We start from the raw sequence: 19,540 nt of genomic DNA on the forward strand, positions 1-19,540 counted from the left end.
GCTTCCACCTAACTTGAAATTGATGTAATTGCATAAACAGGCAAACATTTTTCAAAAGCAAATGCATTTCCTATTTGAATAAATATGCAAGCCACATACCGTCCTCCTCTGTAGTTACATTGACCCAGTTGCTGTAGGTACTCCCGTGCGTGTTTGCGGCAATGACCCTGAACTCGTACTCCGAGTACGGCTGAAGACCTCGGGCTGTGTGACGTAGGGAAGCAGACGGGCCGGGCAACAGCCTACGGTACAAGGAGAACCGCCATTTTGTAAGACAGACGCACGTCACTCTTTAGAGCATTTAATATGTATTCCACTAATACAACTAACTGCATAATTACGCTAAATACCGCATAATCAAGGTCTTTTGATTAATTTACAATGCATTAGGTAGACAGAAGTTCCGTACTCTAGGATGTCGGTAGGAGAGTGTCTGGGCCTCATCTGGAGCCGGTAGCTGGGCGAGCCGGGGGCGTTATTGCGAGCTGGTGGGGACCAGGCAACCTGAAGACTGGTTGAAGTGGCAGATGAAAGCCTGGGAGGCAGCACGCCATCTGGAGCTGTTGGAAAACATGGATGAATTAGAGCATGGAAAACTGTGCAGAACATATGCCGGAGTGCACTGAAATGCTCCATATACTGGACAAACTGTTCCCCCAGATTAAAAGCAATTCTTGCATGGACCATTTCATTCCACATTGTCACCGCTGAACTACCTCACTGCGGTTCGCCCCCGTAATGTTGCAAGATGATTTCAGATGTAAAACATTAGCGTGCTCTTCACCCATTACAGAACACTGTCCTTTTTGTGAAGAACAAGTTGGCGGATGCACATTTTCACAGCATGTTGAGCGTGTATTTTTTTGTGTTAATATTTTATGCTATTTTATGGTAAAAGCAAGGTCGAATTGGCCTTTGTGGCAATCTGGCAGTGCCAGAAGGGCCAGTGTGTGGGCCGTGTTTTTTTGTTGCTGCTTTTTTTAACTGCTTTACAGTCTGTTGAGCCTCTTTTTACTGGTGATTACCTTCATATTACCACAAATATTGCCTGCAGCAAGCACAAATGCAGGCACTCTCCCAAACTTTTAGAAAACAACAATACAGCATAAACTGTTCCTATTTGCAAATATGGGCCACTATTTTACCTATCTGATTCGCTAATGGAGGCCACTTTTATTTTGGTGCCTAGGACTATTTTCTTTCCTAGTTTGACCCTGTCAAAAGTTAAACTTTGAATAACATATGTCCAAGTTACTGCCTGTTATGTCTACAAAAGTAAATGTAGCTGCTCCAGGGTAAGCAACCACCAAAGAACACGATTCATAAAGAAACATCCTGGCTGTGTAGGTGGGTGGTAGTTGGCTAAACATGACAGTGCATTGCGAGTGGTGTCTGCCTGCAGTTTCAGAACCTATTACAGTGCTTAATTTGTAAAACAATAAGTGCTGATGCCCAAAGGTTTTCTCAGAAACCCATGGGCAGCTCTATCGAAGATCAGGGCATCGAATACCAAGGTTGTGTGGTCTTTATTTCCACTCATGCCTCTTTAATTCACCACCAGACACTCCCTGCCTCTTTATTCCACTATTGCAAGTTCTTTTTAACCCATGCTTTCTCTCACTGTTTTTTGTCTTTCTCTTCCTCCTTCATTGCCCCTTGTTCTGGATCAAAGACTCTTGAGACAAAATAAGGGCCAGTCCCCAAAAATGAGTGCCGGTGGGAAACACCTGCAACCACCAGCTCAAATAAAGCACAGACTAAGCGTCCCAATTAGGCCTGGGCATGAAATTGTGCTCTGTTTGCCGAGTTATTCCCACTCTGAGTACCAAAACACACGCAGAGCAGAGTTTTTTCCTAGCTCGTGCCTGCCAACTTTAAGTTGCAGAGCGAGGAAAATCTTACTCCAGACCACCTCCCAAAGAGATTTCGCAATGCAGGTGGTTGCAGATTGCCGCTACTGCTCGCATTGAGTAACCTACTGTTTGTGTTGAGGAAGCTGCTGCTCGTGTAAAAAATCTACTCAAGTGGCAGAAAGAAGCAGCGCCCTCTTGCGCTGTACATGGTGCTGTTCGTGCTTATTTTCCAGCGTGGGACAACCACCCAGTGGTAAAAATCAGTGCGAACAGCGTGACTCAATGCACTCTAACACTTGCGGACCTCCACGTAGCACAGCAGAGTTTTTGGGTCATTTTGCGGAGTTCCTCGTAGCGGAATTCAGCAAACTCTGCCCAGGCCTAGTCCCAATATGAGCTATCATTTGTTTTTCCTTACATTACTCTCCCACTTTTCTGCATTTTGCTGATTCCAGATTGAAAAGTAGTGCTTCACAAGTGCAGGTGGTTGTGAAGGTTGGCATAGGCCCTCACCTTTGTTTACCAAGACTTATGGTTTAGCATCAAGATTATGATTCTGGGCAAGACAGAGAAAATTGGAAAGGAAAGAGAGAAAGAAGAAGCAAGAGGAAAGTAGAAAAATAGTGTAAACAGGGGAAAGCAGGCATTCAAAAAAAGCTGCAAGAGTAAGATAAAAAGACATGAAGGGTAGGGAGGTGAAAGAGAGCGACATGAGGTGGAATTAAAACTAGGGAACTAGAGTATCTGGCAACCCCTGCATTTGGCAGTGCCAGCAGGCTCCTGTTAAAAAGTTTGGGTGCCTGAAATTATTTTCTTTTATAGATCGAGCAATGTGCATAAAATTATAAAATTGCTGATATTTATTTTTTCTTATTTTTCTCTTATGTATAATGATATCACAGGAAAAGTCTACACTGCCATTATTTTGAAATGGTCAATATTGGTGCACCTTCTATATATGGGTGGACTAAGTCTCGGAGGAGCTATAAATAAAATTGCGTAAACGTATGGCTGTTTCTATCTGCAGATTTTATTCCAGGATCCTTTAATAAGATTAACAACCAAAGGTTATGTTACAGAAGTAATCAGTAAACTCCATCATCATAGAGTCTACCTGTTTCAGCCATACACTTCTGCCTGATTGGTAAAATGCCATTTGTCAGGATCAAAGCTTAGATCCCTTTTATATATTTTTATTTGAAGAGTTTTATAAAGCGTGACCATGAGCCAAAGGTATCGGAGCACTGTACAAAGAACAACCCACCCCACTAAAGAAGAACTAAAATCCCTTGACAAAGTGCATATTCAAATACAGTCTTTCGTAAAATTTGTATTCCAATGATATTGCACACGTCTTTTAGGAGAGACTCAGATTCCTGCTTTATAGTAGAAGAGAGTCAAGTGGACCTAGGGCCATCCTTGATTTCGGACCTTTCAGGAGGAATCTGTTAAATAGCAGTTTGTTAACTTCTTTCTTGCAGGCTTTGGTAGAAGGGTTTGTACAAATCTCAGGTGGAAGAAAGTTCGAGGTTCTCGGGATGGAACCGAAGAAATAACTGGAGTAGGACTGTCTAGTAACACTCCAATTAGGTCACTGTATCTAAAGTCACTACACTATTTGTGCAGATATTAGGCATAGTTTAAGCCACTCCGCATCAGGCAAGTAATGCAGAGTTCCAGCCAAATTCTGCCAACTGATGCATGGCAGAGTTTTTTTCGCACGCGGCTCAGCAACGGTGAGTTGACGAGCACAGGGAAGATTTGGAGACCCCTAGCGCAATTTTCGGTCACTAGTATGGCACCCAGTAAGATTTCCCCACTGTGGGTGGTCGAAAATCTACTTGAGCAGCAGCAAAATCAACAAAAAAAGCAGCGGCATCTGGCGTGACGCGTGGTACTGTTCACACTGATTTTTCAGTGCAGAACGAGCTCCCGGAGCTAAATTCAGCCCGAGCAACACAACATGCCTAATTCTGCCCATTGCAGAACTCCACGGAATTTCACAGGGTTTTCATGTAACTTGGGGAATTCAGCAGAGTGAAACTCTGTGAGTTCCACCCATCCATAATTAGGCTGTTTGAATTTCAATCATTCAAGTATGCCATTTGTACAAACCGTACAGAGATAATCCCTCAGTTTAGTGTCTGAGGGTCAGAAGATCGACATTAAAAAACAAACGCAGCTTATATTCCTTGCTGTGAAGCACTCAGTGAACACTGGACACACTTATATATATTGTCGGAACAAACAAGAATGCATGCATTGTCAAAACTGGGGTGAGAGTCAACTGTAATGTCTGCAAACCTTTTTTGTGTCCTTCCACCTCTAGCAGTAAAAAACATGAGAAAGAGACACTCTTTAAGGGGCGGCTACAATAGTGGATCTAATATGACTGAGGTGAAGTTCTCCAGTGAGCTAGGTGCCAGGAAAGACCTACTCCCCAGTGCATTAATGTGTATGTGTATACTTGCACAGACATTCTAGTGTTAAATGCCTATAATACTCATGACTACCAGGGATGGCTTTGACTGAGGAGCTGTACATCCATGTTGATCTAACCACTGTAAAGCAGAAGGGATGCTAGTACAGCTATGGTCACGATGTTGGGAGTCTTTAATGTGAGAACTATGGTAAACATGGCAGGCAGGTTTGGTGGCTGGACAGGTTGGGGGCCGTACCCACTCCAACAGACTCTGCAAAAAATCTAGGAGTACTAGTTAATACAAATCTAGCATTTGACTTGCGGGTAAACATGACAGTCTCTACTTGTTTTGGGATAATTACATCCCTGAAGAAAGTGTTTCCCTTCTTCGTTCTTCAGGCACATAAACAAGTGGTTCTGGCACTTATTATGTCCAGGTTAGAATACTGTAATGCCCCTACCTGGACATTATCAAGACTGTCCCGCCAAACTGCAGTTTGTTTAGAACGCTGCAGCAAGACTGATTCTTGACATCCCAAAATTTCAGTTGGTTTCTCACTGGCTTCCTGTGAACAAGCGAATCACCTTAATTGTTCTTTGCATGGTTCATAATGCCCTTGACAATAGAGGCCCTAAACAACTCGGGGATCTTTTCCAATGCTACACTCTGTGTAGACAGTTGCAATCCTCCAATAAACATCTCTTAACTATTCCTAGGTATTGGAAATCGAGATGGGGAGGCAGAGCCTTCTCGGTGGGCGCTTCCTAATTGTGGAACTCTCTCCCCCCTTTGATTTCCAGTCTTCAATCTCATGCCCTATTCCGCAAGGCCTTAAAGACCTGGCCGTTCACTGTGTATTTGGCAGCAGTTCGTTTTTTCTCAGTTCCACCTTGCGAAGACTAATCTGTTATCAGCGCCTTGACGCCATTGGCATTTGTTGCACTCTACAAGTCAGATTAATTTCATATCAAAGAGCTTGAGGAGGAGAGCTCAAGCAAATACTCAATGTTAGAAGCAGATATTAACAAGGGGTGGCTCAAGGTGATGTATTCTCGGAGACAGTTTTTCTTGTAGTCAGCTAATAGGAAGCTACTAGTGAAACCCTCTTCAAGCTGAATATGTATTCTGAGATCAAGGGGCAAATTATGAAACATATATGGATGGAGCCATTTCATGTCCTTGATGGCAAGTACAGCCATTCTCGTTGCCATGATTGGTGCTATTTCATATCCTTGGTGGTAAGCAAACCAGTGCTTTGTGCAAAAAGCATTTACTATCTATATATATAAAAAAAAGTATGTCTGTCTGTTTGTCCTTTATGCATTACTACACCATTCATCTGATCGACATGAAACTTTGGGAAGTTGTTGAGTACACTCCCGCGAAGGTTTCTGGCAAAAAAAAAAAAAAAGAAAATTGTTAAATATCGGCCCACTGGCCCCCTAGGGCCCTCATAATCTTTCCAAGACTGAACGTTTACAGTTTCTGGTGCGACTCGCTTTTGTAATGACCATCAACAAAGCACAAGGATAATCGCTGCAAGTGTGTGGACTAGATTTGGAAAATCCGGGCTTCTTACATGGACAACTGTATGTGGCCAGCTCATGTGACGGAAAACCTTCTGATTTATTCGTGTACGTACCAGACAGAAAAACAAAACATACTGTGTATCCACAAGCACTCAAATAAATAAACAGAATTAAAACAACACTTTAAAATGTTTTCCATATTAAAATGAATACGGTTCAATAAAAATGACACAATGTAAATTGAATGTTATCATAACAAGTTTCCTTAAATTTCCTGTCTTCTGAGATCGCAGCAACGCGCGACGGGTAAGCTAGTTGTTTTATGAAAGCAAATTTGCAGAAGTGGTAATGTATGACAACAACATTTGAAAAATATTTATGCTGACAGATTGTCTTTGAGGCATAGCAATACCACACAAACACAACACCGTTTTGCAATTTTCATACCACAATAACATAAAGACAGCACAACACATCATACTAACAATGCAACAAAAACTATGGGTGGGAAGAACTCTGCGGAATTTCCCGGCGTTTCCTAAAAACTCAGTGAGATTCAGCAGAGTTCTGCGAGCGGTGGAAATCTGCTCTGTCGCACTGCTTGTGCTGATTTCTAGTGCAGTGACCCTGTCCTGTGATGTAAAATCAGCATGAATGGCTCCTCGCGGTACGCCAGAGGGCAGTTTCTTTCTGCCACTTGAGCAGATTTGCTATTTGAGCAGCAGTTTTTTCAAAATGATCAGCCACTTTCTCAATGTGAGCGGTAGCGACCTGGCACGACTGCCGGCATTGGGATATCTCGCCCGAGGCGGTCTAGCTCTAGTTTGTTGCCACTCGACCACTTAAAGTTGGTGAGTAATGTCTGAGAAAACTCTGCCATGTGGCGGTTGGCAGAGTTTTTGCAGAACTCAGGCAAAACTTTGCAAACTTGCTGGAGGATTGGAGTTTACTGCCCACCCTGGACAATAACAAAAAAACAATTATACAACTGTATGAAATTCACCTTCTCTGTATGGTCACCCAAGATTTCTCACCTTTTGCTGCACCTCATATTTTTGCTGGCTTTAGAACTTTATGCATGTTACCCTTATTAACCTGAAGTAAAGGGCCTGTGCTCCCCCACCTTTTAACATGGTTGAATTGGCAAACTTCTAAATGGCATATTTAGTTTTCCTTTAAAGACCCTAGTATATGGTACAAGAACTGGAATTAAATTGACACTAGGGGACTGTAACACCTATTTTGCCAACCTCAATAGTGGCAGTGCAAATATGGCTTCCGGCCTTCCATTGTGGACTGGCTGTAACAGTGCAAAACATGCACTGTGATCTGTCAAATACACCCCTTTTGACAGGTGGAAATCTTTCTATTCATTATTAATGTCGCCCACATGTAGACCTCCTAGCCCATAAGGCAGAGTGCATGGTATTTAAAAGTAGGACATGTAGAAATTTGAAGTTAACTTTTCTTTACTATCACAAGCACCCAAAAGCTATTTTCACTGAGGCAAGGCTGTGTAGTCCATAGAGAAACACTGGGAAACATTAATAAATAATACTACTGCATCTCTGGAAGGTGACCAGCCAGAAGAATAAATAAACCATTATTTTAATCTATATATATAAAAACGAAAGTATGTCTGTCTGTTTGTCCTTTATGCATTACTACACCATTCATCCGATCAACATGAAACTTTGGGAAATTGTTGAGTACACTCCGCGAAGGTTTCTGGCAAAAACAAACAAACAAATTGTTAAAAGATGTTGAGTACACTCTCGCGAAGGTTTCTGGCAAAAAAAAAACTTTGTTAAAAATCGGCCCACCGGCCCCCCAGGGCCCTCATAATCTTTCCAATACTGAACGTTTACAGTTTCTGGTGCGACTCGCTTTTGCAATGACCATCAACAAAGCACAAGGACAATCGCTGCAAGTGTTCGGACTAGATTTGGAGAATCCGTGCATCTCATATGGACAACTGTATGTGGCCAGCTCACGCGTCGGAAAACCTTCTGATTTATTCGAGTACGCACCAGACGGAAAAACAAAAAATATTGTGTATCCACAAGCACTCGAATAAATAAACAGAATTAAAACAAAACTTTAAAATGTTTTCCATATTAAAATGAATAAGTTTCAATAAAAATGACACAATGCAAATTGAATGTTATCATAACAAGTTTCCTTAAATTTCCTTTCTTCTGAGATCACAGCAACGCGCGACGGGTAAGCTAGTAGTTAATAAAAATATAGTACAATGGGTGACCTGGAGGGGCAGAGATGACTCCTCTGAACTCCACAAAATATGCCGGATGGGGGCTGTGGGTATCCCTCTTGACACTACAGTGTAATATCCTGTGGAAGGACACTAGGATTACTATACTACACTGCCCACAAACACCCAGAGTCCAAGATGAGTGTGGGTGAAAACGTTTGCATCTTGGTTTTGGCCTGACAAGTGACATGTTTGGCCTATTTGCAATAAGGCAAGCAGGAACTACTGTAAAGGTGGGTAGGTCAGGGCCTGGGAACTTTTACCTCATTGGTTGGGGAGGGGCCAGAACTCACCCAACCCAATAGCTTACGGCAAGAATAAATGTGGATCCTGCGGGCAGCAAATTCAGAACACTTTCTAGCCCTGCATAAGATCAGAATAGAACTGGACCTGCTGTCTTTGACCGGAGAAGAGCCCTGAAATTCTACACATGCTCTCTCTTGTACCCAGGACAAAGATGTGTACTCCAAGGATCAGTTGGCAGACTGTCTGCGTGGCTACAGTGAGACAACTAGCTGCAAGATGCTTTCTCCTGGAAGTATCCAGCTGACCAGTGACAACTGGATCTGGACTGGACCGTTACCTGACACCCTGTGAGTTTCTATGTGCCACCTCGAGGTACTGGGGGGCTTTAGAATTGCACTTCTGTAGTTCACTGGGATTTAAAAGACTAAGTTGAAGGTAACATTTTTAACCAGGATGAACTTGGTTAGTGTATCCCACCAGCACCCCATCGTGGTCAGCCTGCTATCATGACCATAGAGGATCTTTGGCACCCAGCACCTTTTGATGCTATTTCTACTTAAAGCTCTAAAAATTCATATCTCTCTAGGATGTTTGTAAGTTTGTGGTTATTTTGTTTACTTAACTTTACTTAATGTTCAAGTTTAGTTTGTGAATTTTATTGTTTGCCATTTCAATTTTATTACTATTTTGGTACTGTATAAAAATTTTACACATCACCCTAAGCTATGCCTGTCAATTCTGTGGCATAGCTACCATGGGGTTGAGCTGAGGCTAATTTAATCACCTGGAGGGTTCACCCCGTGAATATTCTTTGAAATGGGCAGCTGTCCACCCCCTTATAAACACAAAACAACACAAAAAGATGTGAACAACAACTCATTGAAAACCCAATGACAACACAAAAACATACATTAACCATATAATATTGTGCTGTGTTGTAATCACCTTGATGTATTTGCTTTGCTACTGTTGTGCTATTGTTTAGCTGTGTTATTCTGGTTTGCATTATTGTGCTGCATTGATTTATGTTGTGCTTTTAGATATTTATTGCTGTGTTATGATGGTGTGATGTTTTGTGTTACTGTGTTGTAATTTGTAGTTGTGACTTGGTTGTGGTGTTGTATTTTTGTAAAGATCTACAGCACTGTGTTTTTTTGTTATACTGTTACTGCTGTGTTGCATTGTTTTGTTCTGTTGTGCTGTTATGCTTTTGTTCTGTTGTTAGTTTGCTTTGTGTTTTCGTTTTGTGCTCTATAGTTACTTCCAACGACTCAACAAATACTGCTACATTTCCAGCTAAAAGCAGCATATTCTTATAACTTCATTGACAATCCTTTACCACTGTATAAGCAATGCTTAATTTGTAACAAAATAAGTGCCAGGGCCCTCATCAGGAGGCCACTGCAGTTTGCACCACCCATTGCCCCTGCCAGTGCTACCAATGTTAGTACATTCACTACTAACAACCATCACACTCCTACAAGTGTGACAATCCAGACTATTTCAGGCCACCTAAGCTAAAAGAATGGCTTGATTGGCAGATATTAGTCATTTTTAATGTATAGTGAATTAATAAACAAGTTGTTATGCTCATCTCTAAAGTAGATAAACATTGCCACCATGTGGCAGACCGTCATAAGTGCTGGTGTTGACAATTAAGCGGTACCAGAAACCACAGGTTCAAAGTAAGCACTGTGTTTAGGGTGGTTAATTTACACACTGTTCCAGCTCTTCACCTATATAATATACCAGCCAGCTCTGCACCAGTAGCAGACACGTCTTAAAATTAGCACTTTCAAAGCTCACTTTATGTGATTTGGCAATAAGGCTTCCTTGATAGGCTAACTCATTATGAAGAAGGAATGTGAAGCTAGTGTGCCATAGCGAGGGAATAGAATATGGGGATGATAAAGAGAAGGGAGATGGGTGAAAGAGAGAGAGCAAGAGCAGTGTGGAAACATAGGAAAGGGAAGAAAAAAACATATGGAAATGTGGGGAGAGCTGAGGGAGAAATTGGAAAATGGGAGAAATGAGGTGAGAGATAAGCTTCTACTAATGATTAAGGCTCCCTGTTTTCTGTTTCCACTGATTTTTACGGAAAATACAGACAGAAAACCATGTATTTTCTTGAATGTATTTATTTTTAAATGTGGATTAAAACGAAATATGGGTGCTTTTTGAGTGATTCTAAATACCCATTGCTATGGCAATAGATGTGTGGATTGATAGGTAAGGGAGTTAAAAAAGAAAGGAATTTTAGTAAAGAGGCTTAAAGAGCAGTAGATATGCACAAGAATGATACTGAAATGTGCATATTATCATATAAGTGCGTTGATTTACCTTTTGTGGATGTTCCTATCATGACTGCATATTTATTGGTTAAATATATGTGGTAATACCAGTTTCAGCTTTATTTTTTTCACAAAACTCATAATAAATATGGATAAATACAGACAAAGTTGACAAAATAAATATGGATAAATACAGACGGAAATGTAAAAAAAATAAAAACCATAAAACCGGGAGCCCTGCTAATGGTGTCCCCAATGGAACCATATCATTTAGGAGGATGACACTGTCACAAACCGGTTGTTCACCTTCATATACACTATCAATATCTGGTAAGATTAAAAGTGGTTTATGTGTATTATGCAGATCCCTGTGTAACCTGTAGGCCCTGTCGAGTTTGATAAAAATTAGGGCCATATTATCAAGAACGGCGTTAAAATTATAGCCGCTTTGGCAGCAGGAAACTGCTGCTAAAGCGGCGATAATGGGCTTGATAATATGCCCTTGTGAATTCCCATAGGAGCCCAGGTTCACACCAGAACCTGTGCTTCGATGGGAATTCACAAGGGCATATTATCATCTCTGCTTTAGCTGCAGTTTCCTTTTAACGCCGTTCTTGATAATATGCCCCTTTGTTCCACCCATTTGGGCGATATAATATAATCACTTCTTAATTACAAAACCTTGAAATATCAAAACTCTGTGTGTAGCAATAGCTTTGTAAAATGCACGTTGATGTATATTCTACGGGGTCATTTTCATTTAACAGCTAAGATTCCTGTGTGTTTATTTTCCCAATAAAAAAATAAAATAGGATTTACTCTTTCACTGAAAGTTTCAGAGACATAATAAGAGCGAAAAGGTAGTTCCATAAGGTTATCTAAATTTCATGACCGATATTATATTTATGTGATTTATACTTATATCGGCGTACTCAAAACTGTTAGGATTTTTAATGTTTTTATCGATATTTCGCATTATTTTCCTCGGAGGCTCTTTAGTATCCGTGATAAAACACCGATCGAGCTGACACGGTATTTACAGTTATTCCCCTATAAGGTTCTCGGTAGGAAAAGTCATGTACCGATCACGGTGATATATTGTCTGCAGGAAGCAATGCAGCTCCGACAGCTTACTTCATGTTTTACTGTTTCCCTCAGGGGCATCCGCTCAACTTCTAACCCAGTGAATCAACATATTCACCAGCAAACACATCAACGTTTTGTTATCTTTGTGTGCACGATAACACATTGCCAAGACCAGAAAACACATTGCATTTAGATGTATTCCTCGGTAATAACAATGCAAAATATGTAATATTCTGCAAGACGCTGACATCACAGGTGTAATCTGCCTGACCGCATTTCTGGTCTCGAGACAAGAAAGTATTTAAAATGTTAAAACGCGAAAGCTTCGACAATAGGTCACAATTCATTGTAATAGAAGAAAAGGAGAGTTTCTAGAGAGTTACAAAAAAAATCAGCCATTGAAATCAGCCAGAGCCGGACTTTATAAATCAAAAATGTATAAAGTAATATTGACAACATGTTCATGGACACGTGCCTAGGCTATTCTCTGTGTTTGTCTCAAATGTGCTTTATTTAAACGTGTCCATTCGTTCAAAAGTAATTATATAAATCTCTCAGCTGTACCTATGATGTTTAATTAAATCGAGCAAACCTATAATACTGCTCAGTATTTTATTAAATGTATTGCATATTCTACTGATAATGACTTTAGGTTTCTTCCATCAGACTACACTTATTCTCACGTACAGTCTTGTGATTCTAATTCCAGTTGTCCTCAAGATATGTTGAATGGTGGGAGGTTGTTTTTCGAGAAAAACAGCTACAATCAAATCAGCCTTAGTTTCTTTGGGTGTTGCTGCCTTTGGCTAGGTTTGTGATATACAAATACCACATACATATTGAGAGTTTTTCTACAGTTCAACAGTTTCCTGCCATTCCGTCACTTCTTTCAAACTGGTTGCGGGTCCTGTGTCCTGCTGTGCAGCTTCTATTTTCTTTTGTCTTCAAGCTTTCAGGCAGCTGAAGTACCGAGGGGCATATTACCAACAACTAGCGATATTTATCGCTAAGTAGGCTTAGCGGCAATTTTTTTATCGCCGCGTATATCGCCAGATATTATCCCTGAGATAACGTGCTATTAGCAACGTTTATCTCAAAAGGGATAATATTTCCGGCGACAGCGGCTAAATTCATGAATATCGTTGAGAATACAGCAATATTCACGCATTATCGCTTACAGGGTCCTAGCCATTATATCCACCTCCCATTGGATATAATGGCTAAGAATTGGTCTGAGCAGCCGTTAGTTTTTGGAGATATTCGCGCTTAGCTCGAATATTTCCATCGCTACGCCTGCCTTGCTAATAGGCGATAGCGACGTTAGCGACTGCTTTCAGTCGCTAACAGGTTGGGTACGCCCACTTTGCATGTCATTAGCCATAAATATCGCTGACTTGCAAAGCAGGCCCAAACCACTCGCTATTGCCTACAAGCTGTCGCTAACTGTTGTTAGCGACAGCTTGCTAATAGGGCGATAAAATGATCGCCGCTTAGCGGCCGAAAACGGCCATTAAAGCGGCGATAATCACATATCGCCCGCCTTGGTAATATGCCCCCTAGTTTTTAGGGGCTAGATCCCTGCATTTGTAGGGTTCTCATTATTTACAATCTTTACATTAATCCTCCAAATCTGACCTGACCAGAAAAAGTTCAGAAAAACAACGAAGAGCACATGTTCTACCTCAACTAAGGGTCCTAGACTCTTGCAACAACCCATCTGTCTTATTTGCCCGCCCTTAACGCATCTCCCTAGTCCATCATGGTCAAAGCTCCAAGTAGGGGCAGATAAAACCTTCACTGGAAAGGTCAAGCAAGTTGGGAAACTTTGCTTCCATGAAGATGCTGAAGTGTTATGGCTTTGCTCGATTTCACCACTGCAGTTTTCCTGCTGAGACCTGAACAGCTGAACTTTTTTTGCAGCTACAAAAAGCCCTCTCAAGAAGAACATGCTGTCCTGCAAATGGAAACCAGCCATGGACCTAAAGGGTGGGTGGGGGTACTGGAGGGTAGGAGCTTGGGTGGGGGGTGGGGCTCTTTAGCAAGTCAGGGATGGATGGGGGAGGGCCTATGGGACTTTTGTGGAGGGATGGGGAGTTTTGGCAGGAGACAATGTGAAGGGTAAGGGGAAAGTAGAGCAAGAGCTGTCCATGGGTGGGCGGGCTCTGAGTGAGCCTACTGCCAAACAGCTACTGTCCGCCCGTTTGCTCTTGAGGGAGCGGGAACAGCTGCCTGCTGCAAAGATTTCCTGAAACTGCCTCTCTTATTAAAAATAAAAATTTAAAAACTTCACAAATGTAAACCTTAGTTAAGCTGGCAATGTTTTTTTAAAACAACGTTTGCCACCTAGTATGTTGAAACTAGATGGTTTCTGTATTTCCAATGGCAGTAAGTACAGGGACTTTGACTGGCACTGGACTGCAACCCCTGTCACCGCATTTCTATCTGCCATCTAACAGCACAGTGGCTTCTGTTCACTAAAGTGACAGTGGTCAAAATCCACCAATCACAAAACTTCGTGAAAAAACTAAATCAGTTGGAAGCCAGCAAACCTTAACACCATCAGCCATTACATCTTGACTAATCAGCTAAAGGGAGTATATAAAAGAGGCATGACACTGAAATGGCTAAACATTCTTTCTTACAATATCACAGGCAGACTGTTAGGCCACCTTTCCACGCCGCAGGTTTCTCTGTGCAATGTAGGGTGCCACAAGGGTAGGTTTTACTGTTGTTTGGATGTACAATATTCCTTGTCCTGTTAAAGATGATACTCTATTCTGTCAACAACGCAGTTTACAACTATGTGAACAATACACACCAACTCGTTAAACTGAAAACAAGAAAGATAGAACAAGGGAACTGTTAGAAATGTGGTCTCTAGTTGACAGGGATAAGCACCCTGTCCAAGTAGGGACCCTCACTCTAAACAAGGTAAGTAAGTTAAACACTAAGAATAACCACTGCTCAGTCCCTCGGTAGCTTGGCAACAGCAGTCAGGCTTATCCACAGAGGAAATGTGTAAGGTATTTGTGCACAGACACCGAGTAGCACAGTGAAAACATCACAAAAGTACTCCACACCAGTTTTGAAAAATAGCCAATATTTATCTTGGTAAAACAAGACCACACAACACAAATCGCACATGCACTAGTCAAGATACGAATTTTCACATATTAAATAAAGTTACAGCCCCTAGAAAATAATAGCTCCAACTTGGGCTATCTGGTCATGCTTGACCGAGACAAATCCACAAGTTCAGTCCAAACGCGATGAGGCCCAGGCCAGATGCAGGAGTCACGCAGACCCCGGTACAATACATAGGATGCGTACAAAATCAAAGATGGTGTGTGCAGCAGGGGAGGTGAGACATAGTTAAAGTAGTTGAGGAGTCGGTTCCTTCCTGCTATGCAGGTGGTTGGCGCTCGGGGATGGTGCGTTGCACAAAGGAGGTGACGCATAGCTTGTAGTAAGAGATTTGTCAGTTCCTGGGCAGAAAAAGAAGATGCCTCTAGATGTGGCTGTGAAGAGTTATTATCTGCAGAGGGACAATGTTGCCACAGCAGTCTGAAATTCCTGCTTCAAGTACTTTGTCCAGAAAGGGTAAGACTTTTCTGATCTGGCCTTGATGATTAGTAAGATCGAAATCTGTGGTGCACAGTCTGCTTTTCCAGGAACAATGGTCAAATATATCCTGGAAGTGCATCTGATAATGGCTGGTTGTTATCACTGATACAGCCAAAAGGATTGCAATGCAATACTAAAGATCATAGATAAAGACCCACATTTCAAAACAATGGTCAAGATTATCGTCAATGAAAAGAGGCTAGATGAGATTTATACAAATATCAATAAATAAAACTCAATATTCAAACAATTCTTGACCCACACAATTCAACAATTGAATTATTGACTCATACCGAACTAAATATGCTTCAAAAGAGTAGAGTATGGTGGAAAAGCGCTCAAATCAACAATTTACTGGCCAGGAAAAATGAATGCTAAATGGAGGCCAGGAATTCGTTCCAACCCACTTACTCCAGCCTGTGAAAGTAGAATCGAACTACAACAATTCTCCAGAAGAATAAGGTTAGACTTTATTTACAAAGGAAGGTCCCTAAATATCAATGAGGGGAATTCAGCGTAGCTAAGATTAAAATCTTTCTTTACATTATTTAGCAATATGATATGATAAGAGGCATTTCCATTTGAAGAAGCTGGAATAAACGATTTGGGCGATTGTGAGAATAACCAATAATGAATGCTTGATAACCTTTCCAAGAAGGAACATGTGGCCACATGCATCATTGTTGGTATTTGCGATTCCTAAATTGCGAAAATTAAGGAATCGCAATTTAGAAATCGCAAATACCCATGCTTTAAAAATTAGCATTTTATTTTGCGATTCCTTATTATTCCTTATTTGCGATTCCCAATTTTGCGAATCGCAAATAAGGAATCCCTTTACATTGATTCCTATGGGCCTCTAGGCCCATAGGAATCAATTGGAAGGCATTCACATTTTGCGAATTTCAAATTGCGATTCGCAAAATGTGAATGCTATTTCACGGGTGCAGGGGGGTCCAAAGAAGCCCTTCCTGCACCCCTGAAATTTAACTGTAAGTGCAATTTACACACACACATGACCCAAGGACGTGTGTGTGTAAATTAAAATTTTCAAATATGCAACTAGTGCATGTTTGAAAGTTTTCGGTAAATTAGCATGAAGTTCAACTTCATGCTAATTTACCCCTTCCAAATTGCAAATTTGCAATTTCAAAATAATCATGCATTGCATTTAAGAAATCGCAAAATTGCGATTTCTTAAATGCTATCGCAATTTAAAAAATCGCAAATAAATTGCGATTTCTTAAATTGCGAAAAAGGCCAAAACCTTAATGCATCCCAAAAAAGGGGGTTGCACTCGCAAACGGCCAATTTTTGCGATTCGCACCGTTTGCGAATGCAAAAACCCTTCATGCATGTGGGCAATGGATCCTTGAGGAATTTATCAAAGAAAAAATACATAATAAATGTGTCAGCTGCTAAAGGAGGAGCAAGCGTCATCCAAAGCTAGACTGACCTCAATAGATAATGTGCCTTCCTGCTTAGTGATGAGAACAGTTACAGGAAATTTCCGGGATGAAATAAGTATATTGGTGGATGAAACAGTTTAATTGAATTGGATTTCTGAAGCAGAAGGTGTGTTTCTCATGAGGATACTGTTTACTTACGATACTTAATAATTGGTGACCTCTGGCTAATGCTTCCTGTCTACATGTTGCTTTGACACATGCATCTGTTTGTTGTTTGTTGCACTCTTATTTGCACTGGGGAACCTCACTTGCACCTCCCCTTTTTGTTCTCTCCTTCCTAGTGCCAATGTTTCTATGGCTGCCCTTACCTGCATGACAGCTCTCTACTCTCCACCATGCCTTCCCCCATGTCATCAACCTTCCCTTCCCTGCTTCTCGGTGACCGCCTGCGTGCTTTTCTCTGTGCAGTTTGTGTCTACAACCTCATACGTATGGCACATATCTTTGTTGTGAGTGTTTTGTCAGAGTAGTTCCGCATGAGTAAGCCAGACTGAACTCACCTAACATGATGGCCATTTTATAATTTTCGCAGCACAGTCTAACCCTTGCTTTCTTCGTGCGCAGTGCCACCTGTATTTTGCTAATGTTGATTTGACTATGGGAGAGCCACCTTAACCCATCTTTTTTCCATCCCCTCCTAGTTCCTGCCCTGCTTAATAGTTACTTACACTGTCTTCCCCATGCCATAAACCCTTCCAAACCCGCTTCTTTGGCCACAGCCTGATTATTTACTCGGTTCTGTTTTTTGCATCAACAATCATGTACATGTACAATACATCTTGTTCTTTTATGCATGCATCTTGTACCATTAGCTTCTCAAGAGTAAAACACACACATATACATCTCTAACACAATGGACATATAGTTTTCACCATTTCCTTCTGCCCACAAGATAATGGGGAAATTCGAAGAAGGAAAGGAAGGGCCAACTGTAGCAGATTATAATAGAATACTTTTTAAAAGATAGAAGGCATACAATCCAGGAATATCGATTACATTCTATGCAGACCTGAATGCAACTATTACCCAAGAAAACCTCATCTCAGCTGAATATCAACAATTGTACTATAATTTTCAAGGAACAGCGAGAAATAAAGGTTGCCTAATGCACTTCTTCTGGAGATTTAGGGCACATACTAAACTACCACATACTATCACATACTAAACAACCAAACTAAAGTCTGATTTTAAATCACTGACAACCTTAGAGGTGAATGAAAGGGTAGAAGGCAAACGTAAGCCTTATTTCAGTGCTACACAAAGCAAATCACATCATTCTGATCAGAAACATGCATTGGGGTGTCTGTGGATCAACTATCTAGTGGTTATAAAATCCTGATACTAGGCTTCTATAGGGACATCATATCACGGAGATAATTCAAGGACTATATATTATTTCAAAGGTCTATATTAGCGATTTCTAATGCTGTATCCCATGAATAATTAGCAAAGAAACTAAACAAAAGTAAATCTAGATCCCCATTAGATCCTTCTCCCCCTCGCATTCTAAGTCTAATATCTGCCTCAAATAATGCTATTTTAAATGATATTTTGAATTACTCTCTGAGAACTGCCATAGTGCTGATGAGTTGGAAACAGGTAATGTTACTTCCTCTATTGAAGAAGCCTAAAACATATTCTACCACACCGAGCAACTTCAAACCAATTTCACCTATGCCTGCAACTTCAAAAACTTTTTAAATGTTTGTTAACACACACTTGTCTGATTATATTGAAACAAACAGCCTTTTCCATGCTTCATAATCAGGATTTCGTACCAGTTTTACCATGGAACAGCCCTACATGAAGAAAATGAATTAATCAAAAGCAGTTTAGATCAGAGTACTTCAGCTATGGTGGTTTTATTGTGCCTCTCAGCAGCGTTCGGTACAGTGCCACATTCCAATTTTGTCAGACAAGATTAAGGGATTTGGGGTTCCAAGAGCTGGCTTTTACCTGCAAAAAATCTTACCTGTAGGACAGAACCCAGGTGGTCGACCTCCCTCCTTTTACTTTCACTGTCAAACCACTCATTTATGGGGTTCAGTCTCTGCTTTGAGCCCCCCATTATTCAATATCTATCTCAAAACACGGGAAAAATTGTTAACAGTTCTGGGACATAAAAGTCATTTCCTATGCGAATAATACCCAATTGCTACAGTCATTTCATGAAGACAGTTGGGAAGCTTTGACACCTTTTAAACAGGGCCCAAGAGCTGTATCTGAATGGATGGACACAAACTGCCTTAAATTAAATTCAGATAAGATTGAAATTATTTTCTTTGGCACATCCACTAATTGAATACCAAGCGGTTGTGCACACATCCACTGTTCTTTTCCACGGTCCTGAAGAAGTGCCAATTGACCCGTTAGGGGCAAGTAGAGGCACGAAACATGTTGACCTTACACACTTAGACTTCCCCTTAGGAACATTAACATCCTCACAGGGGCCCACTCTCATTTTTATCTAGGCTAGAGCTACCTTTTCATTAAAACTTGCCTGTAGATGACTGCTCTATACCTATTTTAATTATGTTTTTTCTCACTGTGCACTACCCCGCCCCCACACCTGCACGCACCTAACGGTTTCCTCTTCAAAAGAGCCCGGTTACGGGAGCCCGTCAGGCATTGCAGCGCCGGGCTGACGAGGGGCAAACGCCCTATGATGAAGCATGACACCTCTTGGGGTGTGTGAGGGCATCACGAAGAAAGACTTGTCTTTCCCCTTCACCCCCTTTCCTCCCAAC

At 41.2% G+C, this 19,540-nt stretch overlaps 1 protein-coding gene across 1 annotated transcript in view; it reads right to left on the reverse strand.

Annotated features, from left to right (window-relative positions):
• USH2A (usherin) overlaps positions 1 to 19,540 on the reverse strand; it is a 2,319,650-nt gene that overhangs the window by 1,235,146 nt on the left and 1,064,964 nt on the right. Inside the window, exons 26-27 of the mRNA XM_086925936.1 lie at positions 410 to 560; positions 100 to 242 (exon numbers count right to left, since the gene is read on the reverse strand). Of these exons, the coding sequence (XP_086782062.1) occupies positions 100 to 242; positions 410 to 560 (294 nt within the window). The remainder of the gene's footprint in view (positions 1 to 99; positions 243 to 409; positions 561 to 19,540) is intronic.

Source organism: Lissotriton vulgaris, chromosome 6 (genome assembly GCF_964263255.1).
Source record: "Lissotriton vulgaris chromosome 6, aLisVul1.2, whole genome shotgun sequence".
NCBI classification, from domain to species: Eukaryota; Metazoa; Chordata; class Amphibia; order Caudata; family Salamandridae; genus Lissotriton; species Lissotriton vulgaris.